This window comes from Colius striatus, chromosome 3, assembly GCF_028858725.1.
Source record: "Colius striatus isolate bColStr4 chromosome 3, bColStr4.1.hap1, whole genome shotgun sequence".
NCBI classification, from domain to species: Eukaryota; Metazoa; Chordata; class Aves; order Coliiformes; family Coliidae; genus Colius; species Colius striatus.
In genome coordinates, this window is record NC_084761.1 from 16,935,348 (window position 1) to 16,959,021 (window position 23,674).

At 51.9% G+C, this 23,674-nt stretch overlaps 1 protein-coding gene across 1 annotated transcript in view; it reads right to left on the minus strand.

The window, feature by feature from the left end:
- HS3ST6 (heparan sulfate-glucosamine 3-sulfotransferase 6) overlaps positions 1 to 20,275 on the minus strand; it is a 37,418-nt gene extending 17,143 nt beyond the window's left edge. The window contains exon 1 of the mRNA XM_061993510.1: positions 19,911 to 20,275. Coding sequence (XP_061849494.1) covers positions 19,911 to 20,275 — 365 coding nt within the window. The remainder of the gene's footprint in view (positions 1 to 19,910) is intronic.
- Positions 20,276 to 23,674: the final 3,399 nt, after the last annotated feature.

Here is a 23,674-nt window from a genome sequence, read left to right on the forward strand (position 1 = left end):
GCTCCTCTAGAGGAGCACTATCATGGACACTCACTTATCCACTTACACAGCACAGGGAACAGTTTGGTGTACCGAGATGAGCAGGAAAGCAGTAATTCCATCAGCTAGGAGCTTCAATCTATTCCTCATCTCCTACAGCACCACCGTGTTAGCATCCTTAACTAGACACTTCAATATCGGGGTGATGATGGATGGGCAGAGGGATGATGGATGGGGGTGTGCAGTGAGATGGACAGATCGATCCCCTCATCCCTGGCAGCTGCTCCCAGCTCCTCGGGTTATCCCACCCCAAGGCAAGGAGCAGCCTGGGGCCGGGGACTGGGGTCTGCAGTGGGGGTATAGATGGTGAATTTGGGCTGCAGAGCCTGAGGACAGGTGGAGCTGAGCTCACATCAGTACATATAACCAGTACAACAGGCTGTGTTTAAAGGACTGGGAACATCAAGGCTTGCAGCAGATGATGGTCCTGCCATGGAAGAACTTCATGAGCAGCCATTGGTAAAGCAAAGCAGTGGAGACCACTGCCATGGACACAGTAGCAGTGCAATTGGGGCTGTTATCTGCTAATATCCAACCTAGGAAATCATCAACAAGCAGCAGTAATGGAAACACCATCTTACACAACAGAATGGGACAGTGAGCATGGTCCTCCTGCCACTGGCAACTGCAAAGACCTGGCCCACGATGAAGCCCAGGCCATCAGCACCCAAGCCAGGCATCTGAGCATCCACAAAGGCATCAGCTTTGTGTGCTCCTGTCCAGGGGCTGCTCCTGCCAGCAGGACACAGCCCAGCCTTTCCTCAGCCACAGCCTCAGCTACCTCCGCAACCAGGACCTGGAGCAGCACAGAGCAGTGCTGAGCTTGGTGGTGCTGAAACAATCTTGGTGGGCCAGATCAGCCACTGCTCACAAACATCAGCACACTGATCCACCAGTGTCCCTTGGCCACCACACAGCTGAACTAATGGGCCTTTTCTCCCCCAGCACAGCTACACCCACGTTCACACGCGCACTGAACAGCATCTCTGTTAAAAATATGCCTGAGCAGGGCAAGGGCCAGACCCTGGAGCCCAACATTACAGCAGCCAGGAACAAGGCAACAATCCCATGGCTCTGTCAGGACAACCCACCTAGCAGGGACCCAGGGAGCTCGTGTTCACACTATCCATGCTAGCAGAAAGCAAGCAGGACTCTTGCATGATCTGTGTGCCTGTGGGAGGTGTGGGGGGAGCTCCCCAACCCACGGCCCCGGAAGCTGCTGCAGGATCATAATTTCATCTTTCCTCCCCTTTTGGAATGCAACAGAGAAAAAGTTCATGGCTGCTCAGAGTGCATTGAGTGGTGGGAGACCAAGAGGCATTTCTCCCAGGGCATGCTCAGCCAACGGCCAGCACACCTGGGAGCTCCAGCTGCTTTGTAAAAGCAAGGAGGACACTGGGAGCTTGTTTGCTGCTAGATTCACACAGGGTGGGATGTTACAAGCTGACAGAAGCATTTCCCAGATCCTCTCCCATCAACTCAACCTCTGGGATGCCCCTCATCCATGGGATATCTTTCTCCAGCATCCCTGTTCTCATCTCCACAGTTGGTGATGTAGAGAAGACAAACACCACACAGACCACCCCCTGATCCTCTCCAGCTTCATGCCCTGGCCTGGGCTCTGCTCCCCCTTGTGCCAGGGCCACTAGCTGCAGAGGAAGGGGAAACTGGAAATTAGAGAGTCATGCAGCTCTGAAGCTGACTGAGGACTGCTAGGCACAAACTGTCCAGCACTGGAGTGATTCAATGGTCCACAGCTTGGGAAACACCATCTCAAAAGCTCCCAGGGACACAGGGGATGCTGTGAGGAGGATGCTGGAGGATCCAGCCAGGAACCCCATGAGTGCAGGTGAGTGGAAGCAGATCACACTCTCATTGGGTCTCCTCCAAAAAGCCATGCACAGCACACCAGCACTGTGAAGGTGCAAATGTGAGCTCATGCTGTCTTGCTTTGCAAGTGCATGTGAGCACACTGCACTGATGGATCCTGCTGAACCACCCCGACCTGCAGGGTCACAGCCCCATATGCAGGGTTCCACCAACCCACAGACTCACAGATGGCCAGGACACTGCAGCAGCAATGAGCCCATAGCACATCACTGGCCTGTGATACAACAGGACCTGGCCATGGGCAGAGGGACCAGGGCTACCTCTCCTTGGAGCAGGGCCACCTCTCCTTCAGCACTGGTTCTCCACCCCACTGAGTAAGGAGGAAACGCACAGCACATGGCAACTTAACCCCAGACTTTCAATGACAAACTAATCCCCAGCTGTCAGCGATGGGGACACCAAGGGGCACTTGGGCTCTCAGAGCTGCAGTCAGGGTAAAGCAATCTGATGAGAAATGGCTTTTGAGCCAGGGTTGGTCTGCGTGGACCACAACAGTGGGTGTGAGCAGAACTTGTCTCCTAGTGACACCCAGGGATGGCTGCAAGCACAAAAACAAAAGGAAAATAAAGCAGGAGGTGGAAGAAGACAGGGGATGGTGGTGGGTGGAACGGCAGTGAGTGCTGACTGCCTGTGCCCTCCCTGCCTGGTCCCCTCCCTGCCCACCCAAGCGCTCCACAGGCCGAGGGGATGGTTGGGATGCTGACAGCGATGCTGCCTTTATCTAGGTCCACACCACTCATTAAGCTCATCTGTTCCATTCCTCAACATCACAGCTCAAACTTCATTAGCAGATAAAACAGTCGGATTTTTAATCTGCTAGCAGAGGTCAGCAAGCTTGTTTTCATGCTCACTGAAGTCAAAAGGATGCAGGAAAAGCACAGGCAGCCAAACGCCCTGAGGAGCTCCCAGAGGGTGAGCCTGCAGCGAGGGGACCCGAGCAGCTCAGCACAAGGCACAAGTTTCAGGGCAGGATGCACATTTCTACAGCACACCAAATAAAAATCCTGACAGAAACAGAGCAATCCACTGACCAGAGCTGGGGCAGGACCATACACTTGTCACCCCATGCCAAGGGAGGATAAAAGTCCCATTTTCCCTGTGGCATCCTGCTGGATCACAGCTTCCCCCAGTCAAATGTCCCACCATGAGAGGGGTGCACACTGTGGCAGCTCCCCAGCCCTCTTAGGACAATTGTAACTCATGTGGGTTTTGCCTGAGTGGCAGACAGTAACCTGGGACCTACCTGCAATGGCAGAGCACATGGGTTTCCCATCCCTATCTTGGGTTTCCCATCCCAACCCCAGGGAATGGTCCAGGAAAGCTTTGGGATCAGAGCTGGGTGTGGGAGTAGGACAAGGTGTTAATGTCACTTGGTGCTCCATTTCCCAGCGTGTGGGAGGGATGAATGGAGCCCATCACAGAGCCTCAGCGCTCCTGCAGTTCACCAGACACCCCTCTGTCTGCTTTTGATTGAATCTGCCCCTCAGGTGGATGGATGGACAGATGGATAGACACAAGCAGCCCAGAAAGCATTGGTCATTTCTATTTCAGAAATAAGTGACCACAGGGATGGTTTGTCCTGGGATCTGCAGGTCCCCCTGCACCCTTGCCAAGGAATTCTGCTTTAGCATGAAATTTAATACTGGGGGGGAAAAAAACCCAAACTAATTCTGAGAAGCCACCTTCCAGTAAATTGATATTTCCCCCTGCATAGCAGCATCTTTAAAGAGAAAAAATCCTACCTAAAAAAACCCCTCAAAACAAAAACTTCTCTAGGCATTTCAGAATAGTTTTTCCCAGTTATTGTGAAAATTTAGATCAGAAAACGTGTTGGGTAAAATATTCAATTCCCCACAGCCTGGAAAGCCTCATCAAAAATCCATTTGAAGTATTACTCTCAAATCCCTCATGGCAATGGGATATTTTAAGGTCAGTTAAACTTATTATTCACTCAAGATTTTCTTTCAGGTCTCTGTATATTTCAAACAGATTTTTTCCCCCATCTCCAGCCCAAGTGTGTTACAAAAAGCCCTTTCCTCTCTCTTTTTTTTCTGAAAAGAAAAAAAAAAAGTTGTCAAAAGAAAAGATACTAATCTGAAACAGCTTCTGAGGTCTTAAAACCCACTACAGTTTGTACGTGTTACCAAAAAAACACTGACGCTATCTCCAGATCCCCAAATCCCCTGACTTTTAAAACGCTGAATGGAGCTGTGCTTGGAAAAGAAGAATTAAGTCAAATTTGTTTTTCTTATTTGCAATTCATTTCCCTTGAAACAGGGTCTATGCAGATTATTTTTCTTCTCCCTTCCATTGTGGGGAATAAAAACCAGAAAGCTACTTCAAAAACTGCAACCTGCATTGTTTTTTGATTACTTAGGATTTACAACCTAATGGAACTGAAATTTCTGCTCCCTTACCCCCAAAGGACACCAGGCACTTGTACCTGGTTGAGTTTTTACAAAGAAAGATCCTCCACAAAATAGGATTTCTTTTGTTTCTGAAGCATCCCCTCCACTGGGGAGGAGCACACAAAACCCAAGAGGTGCCAGATCTCAAATCAGGGGAACCTGCGCAAGGGTCAGCAGGATCTGTCCCTGAAGAGACCACACAAGAACCCTGAAAGCAATTTGTGCTTTCCAATCAAAGCAACAAATATTTTCTCTAAAATATAACAACATTTATTTTTACAACCGTCCACAGCAGAACTTGACAGAGGATTAGGAGGTTCCAAAGCAGAAAAAAACCCAGATCAGCCTTTCGCCTAAAACAAAAATGCCCCTTTTCTGCTCCAAACCTCCTTTGGAACCCCAACACACCAAATCCAAGATTGAACTTGGAAGACCGTGACTTTCTTTGTATTTCAGAAAACAAATGCAAACTCCTGTTTTGAAGAGAATGAAACTTTTGGCCGCAACAAATCAAGCCTGAATTCCCCACTGACCTAGAAAGGCTTTGATTTGGGTCTTCCCCAGGTGAGAGGTTTTTCTGGAGAGGAGATGAGTCGCCAGCACAAAGCAGCTCCTCTGATTAGCAGGGACCCTCAAAAGGTGGGATTTAGCCACCTGTCTGCACAATCCCAGAGTCCCACACTTGGGAAGCTGGCTAGTGGTGGTGGCAGAGCACAATCCAAAGCTGCAAACTTCTTCTTTCCTGCCCAGCAATTTTGCACAGTCAGCATTGTCCATCTTATTTTGGCACTTTCAGATCTTCTTGGAAACTCGAGAGAGAAAATCAGCTGCTAACCTGGCAAGAGGTTGAATGCTGGGATGAAGCATGAGGATGCAGGTTCCTGCCTGCTCCAGCTTGGCCTCTCTCCTTATATCTCTCCCCTCCCAGACATGGCCTGAGCCTGCAGCAACACCATCTCACCCAGGAAAGACAACTGTTGCAATGCAAACGCTTTGAGCTCAGCTCCTCTGCAGAGTTACAGAGCTTGGTTGGAGTTAGAGGGGCGCTGGTGCAAACCAGACCTTGTTCTGCCCAATCTCAGAGGCAGGAACAGCGTGTGCTTGTCCCATGGACCAACTTGTGCTCTGCTCCAGGGAGCTGACAGTGATTTTGCTGGCGTCTGACACAGATACTCCTGCTTTCAAATTGGTTCAGCCAGGTTGGTTGGAGTTAGACAGAGAGTCCAGCCTCCCTCAGGACCTACCCCAGTTACAGCCGAGCTCTTCAGACCTTATAATATATATGAGACTGGGACTGTCCCAAAGGCTCTTCCAAAGCCTCACCTCCCTGGGACCCAGGAGGTCATTCTTCAATTGCCTGCTCCATGAAAGATGCTCAACATTTATACCCCAGGTAATAATTCCACAAATTTCTGAAGGTCACATACAATATTAAGAGCTCTACTCAAAGCCAGGAGAAATGCAGCCAACACAGGAGGCAAATTGAGCAGAGAGGAAAAGATTGCGAGTGCCCATAATCTTGCTCCAGAGAGCAAAGAGTTTAGAAATTATTAAACAGTTCATAGTACTTCCAGCCATCTGGCCTACATTTGTCCATTTATTCAATCAGACACATGTTGCTTTTATCCCCACCACTGCCAGCTCTCCCCTGTTCTCTGAAAACACGTGCATCCTCCGCGCTCTGCTCCTTTTCAGCTCAGCACAAAGCAGAAGCTGCGAGTTCAGCACAGTGCAGACAAGTGAACATGTCCATCAGAGCCCCTTCCACCAACAGATTTCTCCCACTTCTACCTAAAATTCAGTCTTTGCACAAAATAAGGCAGCTCTGGCAGACTGAGATGTTCGTTTCAAGCTGGGAAACCCACTGCTGCAGAGCAGCATCACTCCATGGAAGCCAATGGCATCCTATCATTTCATGCCAGCCAGGGTCTGGAGGGAGAGATCTCCTCCAGCTATTAAAGATGTGGAGGACCAGAGCCTACAAGAAGAGCATTTTCTCTCAGATCTCACACTGCTCTTCAACCCTGCGACACGCAGGCTCTGCTGTGCACTACTAACACATGCAATAACACAGCCAGGCCATCTCTGCCAAGGTGTAGCATCACCTTCTCGATCAGGCCGCTCTTTGGACCAGCTGTGGTTTCCTCCCTCTAACAAGCAGAACGCTTGTCCAGGGGAACCAGAATCCAGAACTCCAAATAATGGGTAAAAAGGGAGAAAGAGTTGCTGCAATGCTCCAGCAACGCAGACTCCCACTGCCTGAGCCAAAAGCATCACCCCGGATTTCTACAGTCTTCAGAGGGCAAAAGAATGAGGAGATCCCGCACTCTGTCCAAGAACAGCCAATATTGTCACACTAACACTAGACATGGGAAGGGATCTATGAGCCATGGAGGCTGTTTTGGAGCTGCAATCATCACTAGCAACAATGCAGAGCTGTTGGTTGAGATCAAGCATAGTTTCCACCAAACATGAAAACTCCAGGCCTGGCTCTTTTGCCACATGGAGATAGATGATTACTTTCCCAAGATACAACTCTCACCTCCCAGCAGCCCACAGCAAAGCACGTCTTCCCCTTCACGTCAGCTTTGGTTGCATGTTTCTCTTCCACGAGGGTCCTCTGCAGACCGCCCTTCAAGCAGGAAGAGCGAGTCCGCAACAGGGCAAGGAGGGAATTGCATTTAATTACACACTGTCCAGGGTCTTAAGTATCAGGCCAAGTGTTACCAGATGTGCAGGGATCTCTGTCAAAGCTATCCACAGGCTTTAATGCCTGTTTGGATATTTAATATGTTGGTATCTGGGGTGTGAGGGTCAGAGACGGGGTTTTCGATGCAGATGTTACAAATCTTTTCTACTCTTACCGTCACCTTTTAATAACACCATAAATCATCAGGCACTTCTCAGGTGACCACATAATTGTGTGTGTGAGCAAGCTTATCTGGACCCTTAGTCTTTGCTGCCATACAAAACTGCTAGCAAAGGAGACCTGCTGAGAGCAAACTCCAGGGTTTTGCGTGCCCCGGCTCTCCTTCCACAAGTCATCTCTTGGCATGTGTGCTTCAGATGCACTGTGGCAGTGCTAGAGAAAGACAAGTAACCGATACAGGAAGATTAAAAAAAGGTTGGATGGGTCTGTTCCTAATGCGAGTCTTGCTGCTCACAGCCCTTTGATTGCAGCACAAATAAAGGATGGAAATTCACTGGAGGCAAAGGAATTAATTAGAAGGAGAAGAAAGGAGCATCAGTCTGTTGGAGTCCTGGCATCAATTCTGAGACTAGTTTTGAAGTGGCAACAGTTTTACTTGCTCTTTAAAGTTGTTCCTCTAACGTCCTGCATGGTGACTCAGGGAACTAACGTGCAGCACATGCAGTGCCTCATGCTAACACTGCCCAGGGATGAGGCAACTCGGCCAGCATGGACCCTACCTGCCTGCCTGCTGGAAGGGACACTCAGCCATGGCCTCAGCATCCTTCCACCTTCCTCTGCTTCAAGGGTCTTCCTGGAAGAAAGACTTCTGCAGAAACCATGACTCTTCGGGACCTCACACCATGATCCTACACTCAAATGTTCCTGCTTTCTTCTGATCCACCAAGATCTTCAGACCATGGTGGAGCCACCATCCTTCACCAGGCTGCCAACACTCATTCAGGGCTTGTAGTTGTAAACTGTCTCCAAATGGTTTCGTAACTCTGCAAGAAATAACTGCTGAGGTATCTCTGTAGGCAAGAAGAACACTAACCACCTTCAGCTGTAATCACACCTCAAACTGGAATTGTCTTCAAATACAGCTATACACACACATATGGACTGTGGTTCTCAAAAGTTCTTCTGGTTCCTGAGCCTTTGGCTTGCTTGTCTTCAGGAGATGCTGAAGTAAGAACTAAAACTCTCCCTGACTCCAGGAGCTACAACTCAAAAAAACCACCAAGTTTGTTGAGATTCATAAGAGTTCCCAACCCTACCCTCCATCCAGGCTGCACTTTTAAAATGTACGCTCAAGCAGCCATACAAAGAGCAGGACCTGTCACTCCCAGCTGAGCTCAGGAGTGTTTCACAGAGTTCTTTCCAAAGGGCACTGGTTACCCTTCCTCTTCATCCACAGACTTGGCTCCAACTTCACCCAAACGGAAGCACGGCATTTGGGGACTGTTTTAAGGTCAGAACTGGGCACATGGCACACACACAAATGATTGTGTAATTCATGATGTCATGCAACCAGAAACCCGCTAACGACACGGCATACAGTAACACTTGCAGGCAACTCGCTGAGCTGTGATGCGAGCGCTGACGTGGGGCTCCCACAGCTGAACACAGCTGGAGGTAGGTGCTCACCAAACCTTGGCAGGATCTAAGCCTGAATTCGCCATTATTATAATGTTTGCCTAGAAAAAAACATTTAGATGAGGTCTTGCACCATCAGAGTGATTAATGCTGAAAAGGAATCGCTCTCTCAAGGTTCCTGTTGAGTAATTCAAGTTTTACGAACCTTTTAAATGACAGAAACCTTCTTGTGATCCCTGCTAAGCCTCATGAATACAGCAAGCCCTCAACATACTTCCTGCTACACCTCGAAGTGGTGAAATGATAATTTTTAATATACATAACACGATCGGGACTGAACAAGTTCCTTGTTATCTGCCTTGTAACGGGAGCAGGGGCAAACCGAGCGCGCTCGCACAGCAGATGCAGTGACTGGGTCACATCAGCACATCTTCAGGGAGGGTAATTAGCCACAGCCCACACCTGGGCTAATTAGTGTCACCCACTGGGACCGACGTGGGCTGTGCCGGGCTCAGCAGCCCCATCTGCATTCAGTTCTGGGCTCCTCAGCTCAAGAGGGACAAGGAACCGATGGAGAGAGCCCAGCGCAGGGCCACAAAGATGATCAGGGGACTGGAGCATCTTCCTTATGAGGAAAGGCTGTGAGACCTGAGGCTGTCTAGCCTGTAGCAGAGAAGATTGAGGGAGGACTTTATCAGCACTTATAAATACCTAAAGGGTAGATGTCAGGAGGATGGGGATGACGCTTTTTTCTGTTGTGTCCAGTGACACGACAAGGGGTAACGGGCACAAGCTGGAACACAAAAAGTTCTGCTTTTCTTTGCTGTTCAGGTGAGGGAGCCCTGGCACAAGCTGGAGGTTTACAAACCCACCTTGGACAAGTTCCTGTGTACCCTGACGGAGGTGAACCTGCTTTAGCAGGGGGCTGGCCTGAATAATCTCTAGAAGTCCCTTCGAACACCTGCCATTCTGTGATTCTGCAATCTCTTCCCCAGGGTTGTGGGCTCTGACATGTCTCTGATCCCTCACGCAATGCAGCTGAAGCACCACACATGGGCTCTGATGCCCAGCACAGGGAAATGTCCCCCGACCATCACATTTTGAATTCTGGGGCAGGTTTAGGCGATCATGGCAACGCTTGTACCTGGTGGTCTCCTAAAACAGCCTAGGCATCCTAGAGGCAGGGACCTGAAGCAGAGCTTGTGCAGGGAGATCGATACTGAGGACATCCTTCATCACTGACTGGAAGAATGTGAAGGACAAGGTATAGGCATCCAGAGAGCTTCAGTCACAGAGAGGGGGGGGACACAAGTGACCCAGAGCTGTCTGCTGGGCCTGCCAAGAGGGTAGCACCCTGCAACAAAACCATACCATCTAAGCCACCACCGCTGAGATCTGAGCTTCAAACTCGGGTGGAGCCAAGCACTGCCATCCTTCTAGCCAAGCTCCCTCTTCACACAAACTCAAAATAAATAGCAGAGCACAAGTTCAGCTGCAGAGCCATCCAGCAGCCTGGACCCCAGGCTAACCTGCTGGGTGAGGGAAGGACAGTTGCCCTGGCTGGTCACACTCCTGCCCGCAGCTCCTACCCTGGACTGGGGCACTGGGATACTCCCACCATCACACTCTGACCTCATCTCCAACACGTGAGCTGGTCTGGAGGCAGCACGCACCCTCCCTGCAGGGCAGGATGAGGCCCTTGGGGATGCCTTTCTCCTGTCTCCTTCCAGCAGCAGCCCGGCCCCTGCCCGACGGCTCCTTTGTGAAGGAGAGGCACCAGCGACAGCTCCGCACCGCCCGGGTGGCAGCAGAGCGGATGCAGGTTGTCACGCTTGGGTCTCTGACACCGCGGGGGGACGTTCAGCTCCCTCCCTCCTCCCAAAATGGGCTTTTCATGGAGACAAACGATCCCTTCCCTCAACAAAACCCAAATTCTCAGCCGAAAAGTACTTGGCAGCAGCCCCTTGAATTTTTTCTCATGGCTTGTGTGGCTTAGGAACATGACTTTCTGAAATATAAAAGCAGCCGGAGGAAACAGCCGATGCTCTTGTTGAAGGATAACCACCCCCCCCTAGCCCCAGCTAAGTGCCCTGCTGAGCTGTCACTCGCAGGGATGGAGCCGGCAGGTCTCGGCCAGTCAGGTCCAAACAAGTCAGAAAAGCTCTGCCTAGCATCAGCAACCCATCCCCATCCCAGAGAACCACCACGCCGGGGCCCGGACAACTGGGGGACCAGAGGGATGGCCAGCAGCCCCCTCCCACTCCCCAGCATCTATTGAGAGGTGGCAGCGATGAGGGATTGTGCTGACAAGCACCAGATCAATGGCACTTATCAAGCCCCCTCTGCACTCCTGTAATTGGAGGATTTCTTTCGCTTCACTCTTATTGACATTTCCTCCCTGGCAGGGTGTCCGTGGGGGTGTGTTGTCACTCGGAATTACAGGGCAGCTTAGCGGCACACAGGCGGCATGGGGAACAGCGGAACAGCCCATGGTGTGAGGCAGCATGGTCAGTACCCACAGCCAGCCTCCCGAAAAGGAAAAAACACACTAAAAATCTGAGGTGGGACTGCAGAGCAGGCACAGGCATTTTAAGATCCTGCCCTGGCAGTGCAGAGACGCAGAGTGCTGCTGGAGGCAGCTTGGGCATTGTGCTGGCAGCTCTGCCCATCCCCTCCTCACTCTGCTGTGGGTGGTTTTGCGAGGTTTGTTTTTACCTGCAGCAAGAAGAGAGTCCTTGTGCTCATGTAGGAGCCATCCACCTGGCTGTGTGCTGGAGTGGGGAGCAAAGGAGGCAAGCGCTGCCCGCAGGCAGCCAGCCCTGCCCACAGCCCAGGCCCCAGGAGCGGGGCTGGGGTTGCTCCGGAGCAGCTGGACAGTTGGGGGGTGAGGGGGGCTCCACAAATGGCACCACGCAGCGCCAGGCTGGAGCCAGAAGCATGAGGTGGCCTCTGGGGATGGAATCTGTCACTTTTCTTGTCCTTTCCCATCAATCACCGGTGGGTCTTTTTCTATCATTATTATTTATTTTGCACAATGCAGAGCCCACCAAAAGTGGCTGCTGATTCACCGGCTGAACTAGCCCCAGGGGTGCAGAGAGTGGCAAGTGGGATGGCTCGTAGGTGCACAGGTAGGTGTGCACGCGGACATGGCTGTGGATTCATACACTGGGGCCTAAGGAGCAAATCAATAGCAAGGTGGTCAGCCTTTTCCTCACCAAGGACGCTTGACAAGGTCATATCCTTATTCTCTCCAGACTAATGAGCGGAGATTACTAATAAGACCTCAGTGACAAGTGACTATATTAATGTAATTCTCTCCTGCTTGTAATCAATTTTGTGTGTTGAAATGCACAGCGACCTCAGCCGCCTGGGACCACTGTGCCACCCTCAGCACTGAGGAGCTGCTGCCTGGGCTGGGTGAGATGAGTTTTATTCCACTCAGAGAAGCTAATTTTACCTATTTCACCCTGTATTTGAGTCTCAAAATGCTCCAGGGCAGGGCGGTTCATGTCACCAGCAGCCCCAAAGCGAGCAGCACGTGCCAGAACAAGGATGCTCTTTTTGGTCTGCAGCTGGAGAGCACGGCAGCCAGGCAGAGCCTGGATCTCTGCTGCCCTCAATTCCAGCAGCACACCGGGTCAGGCACTCACAGCCTCGTGCAGAGGGATCACCTGCAGGTTCAGATTCAGTTAGCCAGGCCGCTGCCTCTGTGCCCTGGCTACCACCCCAGTGGCCCAACAGACTGCAATATTCCCCATTTGCATTTCAAACGACTCTTCAGATCAAGAGAGACTCACTTAAGAGATGCATGAATAATTTTGAAGACGTTTAGACTTCTGTGATCTGCGAGCTGTCTCTGCGCAGAGGGAGAAAGAGGTGAAATCAAATGAACTGCTGTGAATTTTTCCACCCACGACCATTACCACAAAAGGTGAGCGTGGAAAATCTGAGCAGCCATGAGACCACAACGCCCTGAGCACCAACACACTGGGACCTTGCCGAAGGGAAAGACCCCATCTGCACAGCCCAGAGGAGACTCTCCCAGCCCAGGACACACTGCAATGCCAGACATATGGTGCATGGGAGTTTAGGTAGAGCCCCCATAACTAACAGATCAGTGTGGGATCAAGCCTGTGCTTCTCTGGACTCAGCACCTCTGCAGAAAGCTGCAATACATTTATTGCTTCCAACCGCCGCGGGTGTACCATTTCCTTATTACAGAGAGGAGCTGGCCCACCCCACTCAGAGAACTCATTTGGACGAGCCCAGGGTAAGACAGTCTGCTAGAGAGATTCCAGTCAAATCCCACAAACTCTGACTCATGAGAGTATCGCACGGGGTCCGTTGGAGCCCCGCGAGCCGCTGGGGAGCAAGGATTGTGCTTCACATCCCCTATTGCCACAACCAGCCCATACAAAACCACTGCCCCGGTGGTGCCCAGGCTGGACCAGCCTGTCTCTACCCCAGGCGTCCCAGAAACAGCCCAGGCATTCAAGCAAATGCTTTTCAAAGACCCACAGGAACAACCCACTGCTCCTCACTTTCATAAATTTCTAAACAAATGCACCAGAAAAACGTGATGGGAGGTGGAGAGCGAGACCCAAGATCTCTACCCGCTCCCCTGCCCTCCACCCCCAGGTAGATAAGGTGATGATGTTTTTATCCCACTGGTGAAGGGCATAGAGGGCACGGCTAGCAGAGACGCTTGGCATGGCTCTGTGCCCCAGGCAGGGCTTTCTGGCAAGGACAGCCGGGCATGCAGCACCTCCTTGGTGCTGGGGGACTCGGAGCAGCTTGCTCTCCCACACACCACACAGATTTGTTCTCACTGGAGGACTGAAATGCAGCATGAGAGCAGGGGCAGGAATTAAACCAAGTTGCATGAGATGCTCTGCAGAGGAGGGCAGCTGCAGGGGCACTTCGTGAGACACAGCTGGGAGGGGAGTAGACTAGGGTGGGGTAGACAGGAGGGTGATGCCAGCCTGCCCTCCAGCCATCCCACCAGCTGGGACGTGCAGAAAAAGCCACGAGGTTCAGGTCTCATCCAGCTCCCAGAGTCCTGTCAGCTCTTGCCATGGGCCCAAGGGTGGTCCTGCAGGACCCAGGAGCATCCCTCCGACACCAGCCAGCTCCCTAAGCAGGAGGATTTCCAAAGCCCTTTGAAAAGCCATTTAGAGCTAAGTCCTGGTATTAGACCTGGCCTTTCATTAGTCAGGTTTTCAATCTCTGCCCGAGCTTGTTTCAGCAAGAAGTTTTTTAAAAGGTCAGGAAGAAGCTTTTAAGCATATTTGCCAATTAACTATTGTAACCCCCTCCTTGACTCCACACGAGCTGCCCACTTCCGTCTCGGGGGATGGTAATTACTGTTTTATAAATAAGCTTTGAACTCTCTTAAGTAATAGTCTCTCCTTGCCTAAAAGCACCCTTTAAATCCACTGGCCTTTTCCACCTTCTGTCACTGTCTGCATCTAAAAATCATCTAGGAAAAGAAAATAAATCATACTTTTAAAGAAGAAACTCCGAAACTCCCTCATACTCTGTGATGACTATTTCTCCAGCCCCTCAATAATTCAACTAACAGAAACCCTGCAGCTTTCACTGCTCTTTGTGAACTTTTCATGATGTTTGACATCTTTTCAGGAGTCCTCTGGAGTTACACAGAAGGGATAAAAAAACCCACCCCATCCGTGTTTATGCATTTAGATTTCTAGCCTTGAGGTTACAAAAGAGTAACCAGGAGAAGACAAGAAAAAGGGCAGGAGTGAGGAAGTATTTCCCAAAGGTATTGATTCACATACTATTGATTTCTTTTTTTAAAGCCAGCCTCCTGATTTCTAGGTGCCCAGATTTATATATGTATTTCAGCAGTCTGGGATAGCGACACCAGCAGATTTGAGCTCCTTCAGACACTCAGGTTACTCCTGCACACCCCACTGCACAGCCTCTGTATAAACCCACCATTTATTTAAAAGAGACAGCGACAGAGAAAGCATTCCTCAGTCGGGAAGACCATGGCTCGTTCCACTCTGCAAGTCACAGCTTCTACCCGAAAAAAACAGAGCCAACACTAACACGCAGCTTTAATCGCTTTAGCCCGACACTATCTACGTAACAACACATGGAATAACCCCACTTTGCTTCATCTTGCAGCTGAGCCAGGCTAAAATTCAGCCTCAAAAACCTGCTTGTATCAGCAAGAAGCACTTCATAGGCTTGGGAAAGACTCCCTTCAACAAGACCAGCATGGCCCCTCTCACCCGCCCACCGTAATATCTGCCTGGGATCCCTTTAAACGATTTCAAATGTTAATTCCTCATCGTGGCAGTAAAAGCTATTTTTAATCCCACGTCAAAGCAGTTTGCAGAAGACCAAACTTTGCACGTATTACAGATTTCTTCCTAAGGACAGGCACTGCTGTGTGTTAGGGAGCCCTAAAGCAGGGCCACAGCGTCGCGGGGCCCTGGCCGGCTGCTACGGATCCACACAGCACTCGGGTCCTCTCCAGAGTGGAGAGCTGGGATTAAACATCGTATAAACAGCGAGAGATGGAAAAGGGACACAGAGCCCCTCTACACATGGACACATTCTTTTTCAGTCTAGCAGCAAGTCCAGAGTACTGTGCATTAAGTAAAAACATAAAAATATCTTTGTCATAATAGTTAAGGGAAAAAAAAAACAAAAAAACCATCTTTTTCTCTGGTTTCCTGCTCTTTTTTGTTCCGCTTTGCTTGTTAGGGTTTATTTTCCAAACATGGGGTGAGGACAAGGGAAGCTGATACAGAAAGGCCCTGTTTTGGTAGCAAAAGTTTAAAAAAAAAAAAAAAAAGAAAGAAAAGAGAAGAAGGAAAGAGGAGATCACAAATAACAAACCCAAGAAGCGTGCTGCAGGGCTGAGTTTCTGCAAATGCACCAAGAAAAACAAGGGCCACTCTCAGCCGCAGAGCGTTGAAACTCGAGTCCATCAGGAGAAGAGATTAGCTGGTGTCAATGAATAAAAATAATGTCCCGGAGCAGCTCTCAGTGAATCGCCATCTGACTCCTCGCAACATTCTTTTGTCTCTTCCCACCTATGTATTTCTTAAATGCGCCTGTGAAAAGCTCTCCCTGGAAGGGGATACAAGCTCCGTGCCAAAACGCAGCCCGGTGACTCCAGGGTAGCTGAAACGTCGGGTTTTATTCGACAGCTCACACTATTGAGTGTCTTGATCTGTCTGTACAATCGCAACACACACAAAAACCCCCTCAAGGCATCTACTTAGCTCTACTTTTCAACTGCCAATAACACTCACAGCAAAAGTCAAAAGAGCAGCGCTGGAACCGCGTCCTTTCCCCACCGCTCAAAGGCTTCGGGGTTGCAAGGTTCGGAGATAACAAAGTCTGGCTCAAGAAATCCTGGATGCCTTTCAAGAACGTTATTAGCTCCCATGAATGGGTTTGAAGGAGGGGAAAGGGGAAAAAAGAAACACCAAACCACATCGCGTGTAGCAGCTCTCTGCTAACCGGCCACCTCCCCTGGGCACAGACAGATGCTCCCAGGCTGGGACACCCCCAGCACTCTCTAACGCATCCACAGAAGCCCAGTGTAACGCATGATGAACCACAGGACAAATCTCCCCCCACAGGCAAATCTACAGGCACTGCTTGGGATCAACAGGGAAAATGACAATAAAAAGCTAAATTCAGCCTCTGAGAGGCTGAGAGTGTAGGATGGCTCCACAGTGCCGGGGGATGCTCAGCGATGCCCGCTCCCCATGTGCTCCAGCCTGGCCACTCCCCAGGAGGCATTTGCCAACCATGACTAGCCATCTTTTAAGACTTTTCACTACTCCTGTCCCAAAGGGTAAGAAAGCAAGGAATTCTTTACAATTCCTATGAAGTCCTGTGTGTGCCACCATCCAGGGCGCAGTTCCCCAACAGCTGCAGTGAAGGGTCACTGGGAGCCTTGGCCCCAACATGTGGCTCTTTCTATAGCTATTGGAAAAAAAAGCAGGAAGAGGAAAAGGAAAAGGACTGGGATCATAGATCATATATGAGGAAATACGAGACAGAGAAAAACTTCTACTGAGCTGATGTCACTGCAAAGTTTTGGGGGATGGAGACAAGGAAACTGTTCTTTGTATAAGCTACGTCAGGCCGAATTCCCCAACATTCCCCCTCTTTTATGCAAGACAGCCTCTGCAAAGACCCTTCCCTGCACCCCACTTCATGTCCCAAAGCCTCTGTTATCCACCACATCTCCTGCCCTTTTCCCCACAGCACTGGCGCTCCCGAGGCTGCGCCGGGTCACGGTGCGAGGCAGATGGAGCGGTCCAAATCTCTGAGCAACATCGGGCAGCCACGTGGGAAACAAGCCCGACTCTGAGAAGCAAAGAGGGAACAATCCTATGCACAAATCTCAGCTATGTCCCTCAAATGTTGCCATCAGAGCCCACAGCACCACTTACACAGGAACAGTACGAAATGCAAACACCCCAAGCACCCCAAATGCTGCCTGTGACCCTGACAAGCAAGGGCAGGATTTTTCCTCTTCAGTTTTCTGCAAGGAAGTTCTAAATATCACTGGCAAACACCTTGGATTCAATTACATGCTTAACATTTGCCTACATCCACGTCCCCACGCAGCAGACAGACAGACAGACAAGCAGCAAGGTTGCCAGCTTGCCAAGCAGGACACTCACGTGCCCCAACTGCTGCGTGAGCGGAGCAGGACACACGCCAACAGCACTTCTTTTTATTGAGGTTTACATTAAGCAGTACTGAGTGCCAAAAACATTAAAACAGTGTTTTGCTTCAGGATAAGGTGTCACATCGTGCTTGGGTTATCCATTAGGTAATTTATGTCGCAGTCTAGAAAAGGTGTTTAATCTTCTTATAATTAGCTAAACCTATAGTAACCCAAGGAATTCCATATGAGATGCTTCCTGCTTTTGCAGAACTTTTTCTTTCACTAGCAAAAATAACTACGCCAAAAAAGGGACTTTGGGCTACTTCAAATTTAAATAAGATACTCCAGTAAGAATAAATGGTTTTGGTCAGTAACTTATAAAATAAACCCCTCAGCACTTATGCCACAGCAGTGAATCCATGATAGGACTAAGCTACCAAAAAAGAACAAAATCATTCTGTGGTGATACTTCCAAAGGATTTTCTTTTTCTTCCTCACTTTTACTTAAGACAAGCAACGATCTACAGGTGCCTTCAGGCCAAATATCTTGGCACGAGAAGCAGTTGGTGTAATTTTGGTTTCCTAGCAAGTTCAAATATTTTAAAAATGTTTACACCACTTTGAGATATTCATTGGAAAAACTTGAACTTCTGTCCAACTTCCATTTTCCTGCACTCCAACACACCCCAGCTTTAAACATTTAGCTCTGTCTGGCTTTCCCAGGGAAAAAAAAAACCTTCAGTATAGCGAGGTCTTGCAAGAAGACAAAACAAGAGAGGCACAGAGATGAGGAAACTAAGGAAAATAGTGTGCATGTGATTGAAAACACGCTTGCCCTATGCTGAGTTAAAGCAAAGCATCTACAGATTTTTTTATTCCTCATTAGAAAGGATGCAACTTCTTCCTAGCACAGCGTACACTTCCCTGTGATGCATCTGGCCGCACCGAAACGCTCCCCTATACTCTCCTTCTCCAAATTTACCATAACCATATGCAGAACCATCTTAAAACATCTCGCTGGTGTCAGGCCAAGCTCCCCGCAAGCACTCACAGCACTAAAAACTCACTACGCAGCAATCCAGAACTCAGATTTATGCCTCCTTCCCTCGCTGTGGTCCACCCTGCAAACGTCTCGCCGGACTACGGCGAGCGATATGAAAGCGTTCCATCTTCCCCGCTTTAATTACGCGCTCGCAGTCATTAAAACCCCCGTTCCGCCAAGCGAGATCTGTCTTGTAACCTTCACCCAGAAAGATTAGTTATCATCATTATTGTTTCTAGAGCAGCGTAGATACAAATGGAGCTGAGAAATGAGCCAATAAATCACAGCAGTATTAATACAGCCATAAAAGACAAGCGCGCTACTTACTGCGTTTGAAGGTGCGCAAAGTCAATAACTTTACAGCCCAGATGTGGTCTCGCAGAGCTGAAACTCTGCGGGTGAAATTACCACTAAAATTACACTTTCCATTAAACACACCAATTTTCACAGGTTGTTATTATGTTGGCGAGGATTGCCGAGTTGCAGCCTCCCCCAAAAACATCGAGAAACATCAGGAGCACGTAAGAAATACAGAATTCCCACGGGGCCTGAGCAGAAAAGGATGGTGGGGCAGGAAGGACAGGGAGAGCTACTCCTTTTATTATTTTCAGATGTTTCCCCAAGAACACCGCAGTGCTTTTATAAACCGACACGTTTGGAGACTCTTCAAAATAACGGCCCAGATTCTTTCACTGCCTTCAAGGGGCTGATCACTCCAACTCCGCTGAGCCCGGCCGCTCCGGAGTTGGCCGGGAGATGGGAGTTTAATCGACACCACATGCACGGTAGCTGCTGCTCTGAATGCTTTATCACCCCAAGAGTTCAATTCCATCAGAACCCTCAAAACTAGACAACTCCCTTGAATCAATCTGGACCTGCCTTTTGACACAGCACTACCAGGGAATCCGAGCGGTACCCCTACTCCCTTCCCCTTCTCTCGCCGGCAGGGAGCAAGCCTGGTCCTGCTAATCAAGGCCCTCGCTCCCGTTATTTTTATAAGCCACTCGAGTAAAAGAATTAATTCCTAAAGGAAGCCGATGGGGGAAAGGTAGGATGGCAGAGAAGAAAGTATCAAAATCGCAAAACCTGGATCATTTTTTAAAAGGCAAATTGCTGCTGCCAGCCATCCAGCTCCTGGCTACGTGAGCTGTGGTGCTGGGGACAGGGGGACAGATGGATGAGGGGATACGGGGACAGAGGAAAACGGGAGACACTGAGGAACACAAGAGACAAACACTGAGGAAAACGAGGATCAGCTCTCACACTTCTAACTTCAGCAGCGGCCTCCCAAAAACCAGCCCCCAGCCCCTTCCCCGGGCAAGGCAGAGGGTCAGAGCTGCAACCCCCCACCCCACCCCACCCCCTCCGTGCACCCGCAGCTCGGCTCCCTCCGCATCCCCGCCCGGGACGCGCATCCCCCGCCCGGTGCCCTCCGAAGCCCTGGCCCGCCTTAGCCCCCGGAATCCCCCTTCGACCCCGGCAGCCGCCCCGCTCGGGGCAGCCTGTTGCAGCACAACCCCATCACGGCACGGGAGGCAATTGCCGGCGCGCTGGCCGCCTCATTTAATGACCCCCGGTTACCTGTACCAGCGCAGCCCCTTCTCGTAGCACCTGTCGAAGAAGTGGGGTTCGGCACCCACCGCCCGCACCCCGGGGTGCGCCCGCAGGAACTCCAGCAGCGCCCGCGTCCCGCCCTTCTTCACGCCCACGATGATGGCCTGCGGGAACCGCCGGCTCCCGCCGCCCGCCGCCCCCGGCCCCGTTCCCCCGGGCCCCGGGCTGCCGTCGGGGAGCGCGGCGGGCGGCGGCAGCAGCAAGGCGGGGGGCAGCGGCTCGCAGGGCCCCGGCAGGCAGAAGAAGAAGTAGGTGAAGAAGAGGATCATGGTGAGGAGCAGCGAGGCGCGGCGGCCCCCGACGGGTCCCAGCAGCCGCCCGCTACATCCCATCGGGGGCCGCTCCCGGCCCCGCCGGGCAGCGCATCCCGCACCGCCGCCGCCGCGCCCCCCCCACCCCGACCCCACCCCCCCTCCGCCGCCCCGCTCCGCGCTCCCCCTCCGCGCACACCCACCCTGGCCCGACCCCTCCCCGCGCACACCCGCCCCGGCCCGGCCCTCCCCACGCCCACCCGCGGGGCGGGGGACGCCGCGCCACACGCGCGAGGGGGCGGCGGCGCCCCGAGGGCTGCGGGGCGGCCGCGGCACACGCGTGGGGCACCGGCGGGATGCCCTCGGGAGAGCGGGGCAGCGTGGGTGCCAGCCTGGCCCCAGTGCGCCGGGCAAGGGGGGAAGGGATGCGTTTTCCCACATTTTCTTATGTTTTCCCACATTTTCCTACGTTTTCCCACATTTTCTCCTCCGATTTTCTTGGGTTTGTTTTTTCTTCCCCCGCTCTTTAGGCAATCCCCGAGGCTGCAGCGAGTATTTTCGGCCGCTCGCATCGTGCGAAGTGCTGCAGCGGCTCCGCAGCGGTGCGGGACCCCGGACAAGAGCCGGGCTGGAGCCACCCCCGCGGCGGCAGGGCCACGCAATTAGCGAGCCACACCCGCACTAATTAGGCTGCACGGGCTCCCGCGACAGGCGTGGAAACACAACCCTCGTGTGTGTGTATTTACAGTTTGGGATGGGAAATACAGCCCTGGGTTTCCACTCGTTCCCCTGCACCTTCTGAAATAAACCCCAAAGCAGCAGTTCTGGTGATGTAATTTAAAATGCACGTGTGTGAAGGTCGGTGGGGTGGGACTGGGTGGTTCTGCTGCTGGGGAAAACCCATCCCTGGGGCCCAAAGCAATGTGCATCCTGGGGGCTAAATAAATCCCATCTGGTGCTGCAGCATCTGGGACTATGTGTCAGCAAGCAGCTGCACAGGCTGCATCCCTCGGTGCCACCAGGGCTTCACCCACAGCGATGGCACCTTCCTGGCTTGCTCCTGCCTTCCCAGCTGCATGTGCCATCACCAAAGGCAGAACAGCCAAGGTCCTGTCCCGGGGGCTGCCCATGCCTGGGAGGGGTCCCACGGGACCGTGGTGACCGTGACCTGCTGCGGCTTCATCACAATGCTCCCCAGGTGCACCACACCATGCACCTCAAAATGCTGGGGTGATTTCCAGTCTGTGCCAAAGCCTTCCTTTCTTGTATCTCAAATCAGCAGCATCTTAATTAACCTATTAATATAATTAGTTCTTTTTATAATTAGATCTCCCGAGTCTTCCAAGAGTTTGAGCTTGGCAGAGAGAGGGAGATCTGTGGCCTGAGACCAGCGCCGGTGCAGACATGCACACACACAGCTGCATCAGGAGGCAGCGATGCTCCTGCACAGCTCTGCGGTGCCATAGCTGCACTGCTGCATGCTTGTATGGTGGCATGGCTGCAAGGCAGCACCCCTGCATGGTGGCATGGTTGCGGGCTGCAGAGTGGCAGGGCTGCCTGTGACAGGGCTGCAGGTTGATATGGCTGCAGGATGGCATGGTTGCACAGTGACAAAGGTACAGGATGAGTGATGCAGAGTGTCATGGCTGCAGGATTGCAGGGCTGCAGGGTGGGCAGAGTGGCTGACATGGCTTCAGGGTGACATGGCTACCGGGTGTTAGGGATGCAGAGTGTCATGGACACAGGGTGACACAGATGCAGAGTGGCATGGCTGCAGGACTACAGAGTGGCAAGGCTGCTGGGTGACACGGCTGCAAGGTGACATAGCTGCAGAGTGGCATGGCTGCAGGACTACAGAGTGACAAGGTTGCTGGGTGACAGAGCTGTAGGGTGACATGGCTGCAGGGTGGCAGAGATATAGGGTGGCAGGACGGCAGTGTGGCTCAGCTGCAAAGTGGCAAGGTTGCAGAGTGACACAGCTGCAGGGAGACAGAGCTTCAGGCTGATAGGGGTGCAGAGTTATGTGGTTGCAGGGTGACAGGGCTGCAGTGTTATACAGCTGCAGGGTGACAGGGATACAGGGTTACATGGTTGCAGGGTGGCAGGGCTGAAGGGTGGCAGCAGGACAGGGCTTTGTGCCCTCTCGTGGCTGGCGCTCGGAGGCTGCACTGGGGCTGCCCAGCCCATCCTGCACAGAAGCTTTTCAACAAGAGGAAATAACTGCACGAGTGCGACCGGAGAACCTTTCCAACTCGCAACACGAAGGTTCCCCGGGGGAAAACGAGGAGGAAAGATTACGGCGAGGAAGTGAATCTGTTATCGGGAGCAGTCTGATAAATACAAACGCATCCAAGATCTGCCGCGCGGCACTTGCCAGCTCTTGTTGGGTTTACGTAAGCGGTTAGAAATAGGAACTGTTTCACTCGGGGCGAGAGCGGGTGGGAACTGTGCCAGCTCCTTGTTTGGGTTGGGGGGGGGGGAGGGGGAATGTTGTTGTTGGAAAATGCCAATTTGTCAAAATTGGAAACGTCTGAGCAAGAATAGGTCCGTTTTGACAAACTTCTGTCAAAACCCAGCCAGGAGAGCTCGGGAATTGGGGGGAGGGGGAAGCGCAGCACTGCACACCCACTCTCCTCATCCTCAGTACCGGAGGGTTCTCTCGGGGCCCAGAGCACGGGCTGACTGTAGCAAGTGGCTGCATCGGTGCCTTTGGCACTGCCAAACCCCGCCTGCCCTGTGGGCATTGCCATGTCCTAGCACGTGCTGCTGCCAGGGCACAGCCAGTGGAGCAGCACCTTTTCCTTTCTCACCTTGAAAATTGGGGAAAAAGGCTTAAAACATGAGCTCAGGGCTTGCTGCTGGGGCCAGATGCCTGGCAATGAGGAGGGGATGCACCGAGCACCACGGGCTCTCGGGCTGTGCCCGAGGCTTCCTTGGCCTCACACTTGTATGAGCCTCCTGTGGCCATGCGGGAAGGTCTGTGGCTTCAGCAGAGACCCCATGGGATGAGCACTGGCTCCCTGCCTCGCCAGCAGCTCAGGCAGTTGAGGACAAGCACTTGGGTGCAGTATTTTAAGCAAAATTATCTTTTTTTTTTTAAAAAAAGAGGAGTTTGGAAAGGAGGAGCTCTGATGCTCCCCATGCTCAGTGCCTTTGGCACGCACCAGCCACCGTCACAGCTCTGTGGTCACCCAAGGGTGGCTGTGCAGGACGTAGACATGGACCCGGGCCAGCGGGGCCAGCGCCCAGTGCCTCTCCGATCCCCTGTCCTCTGCCAGGACACCGTGTGCCTTCCGCCTCTGTTATCAGCCCTTGCCTGCAGCTCTGATAACACACGGGACTGGAGAGTGCAGCTTTCCCAGAGTTTGGTGATCTTATTGAAGGGCTGCCAGCGGTGCTGGGGTCTGTCAGCAGTCAGGGCTGTCTTCCCCAGGCAGGAGCAAAGCCATTGTGATGGGCACTGACCTGTTTGCACCAAGG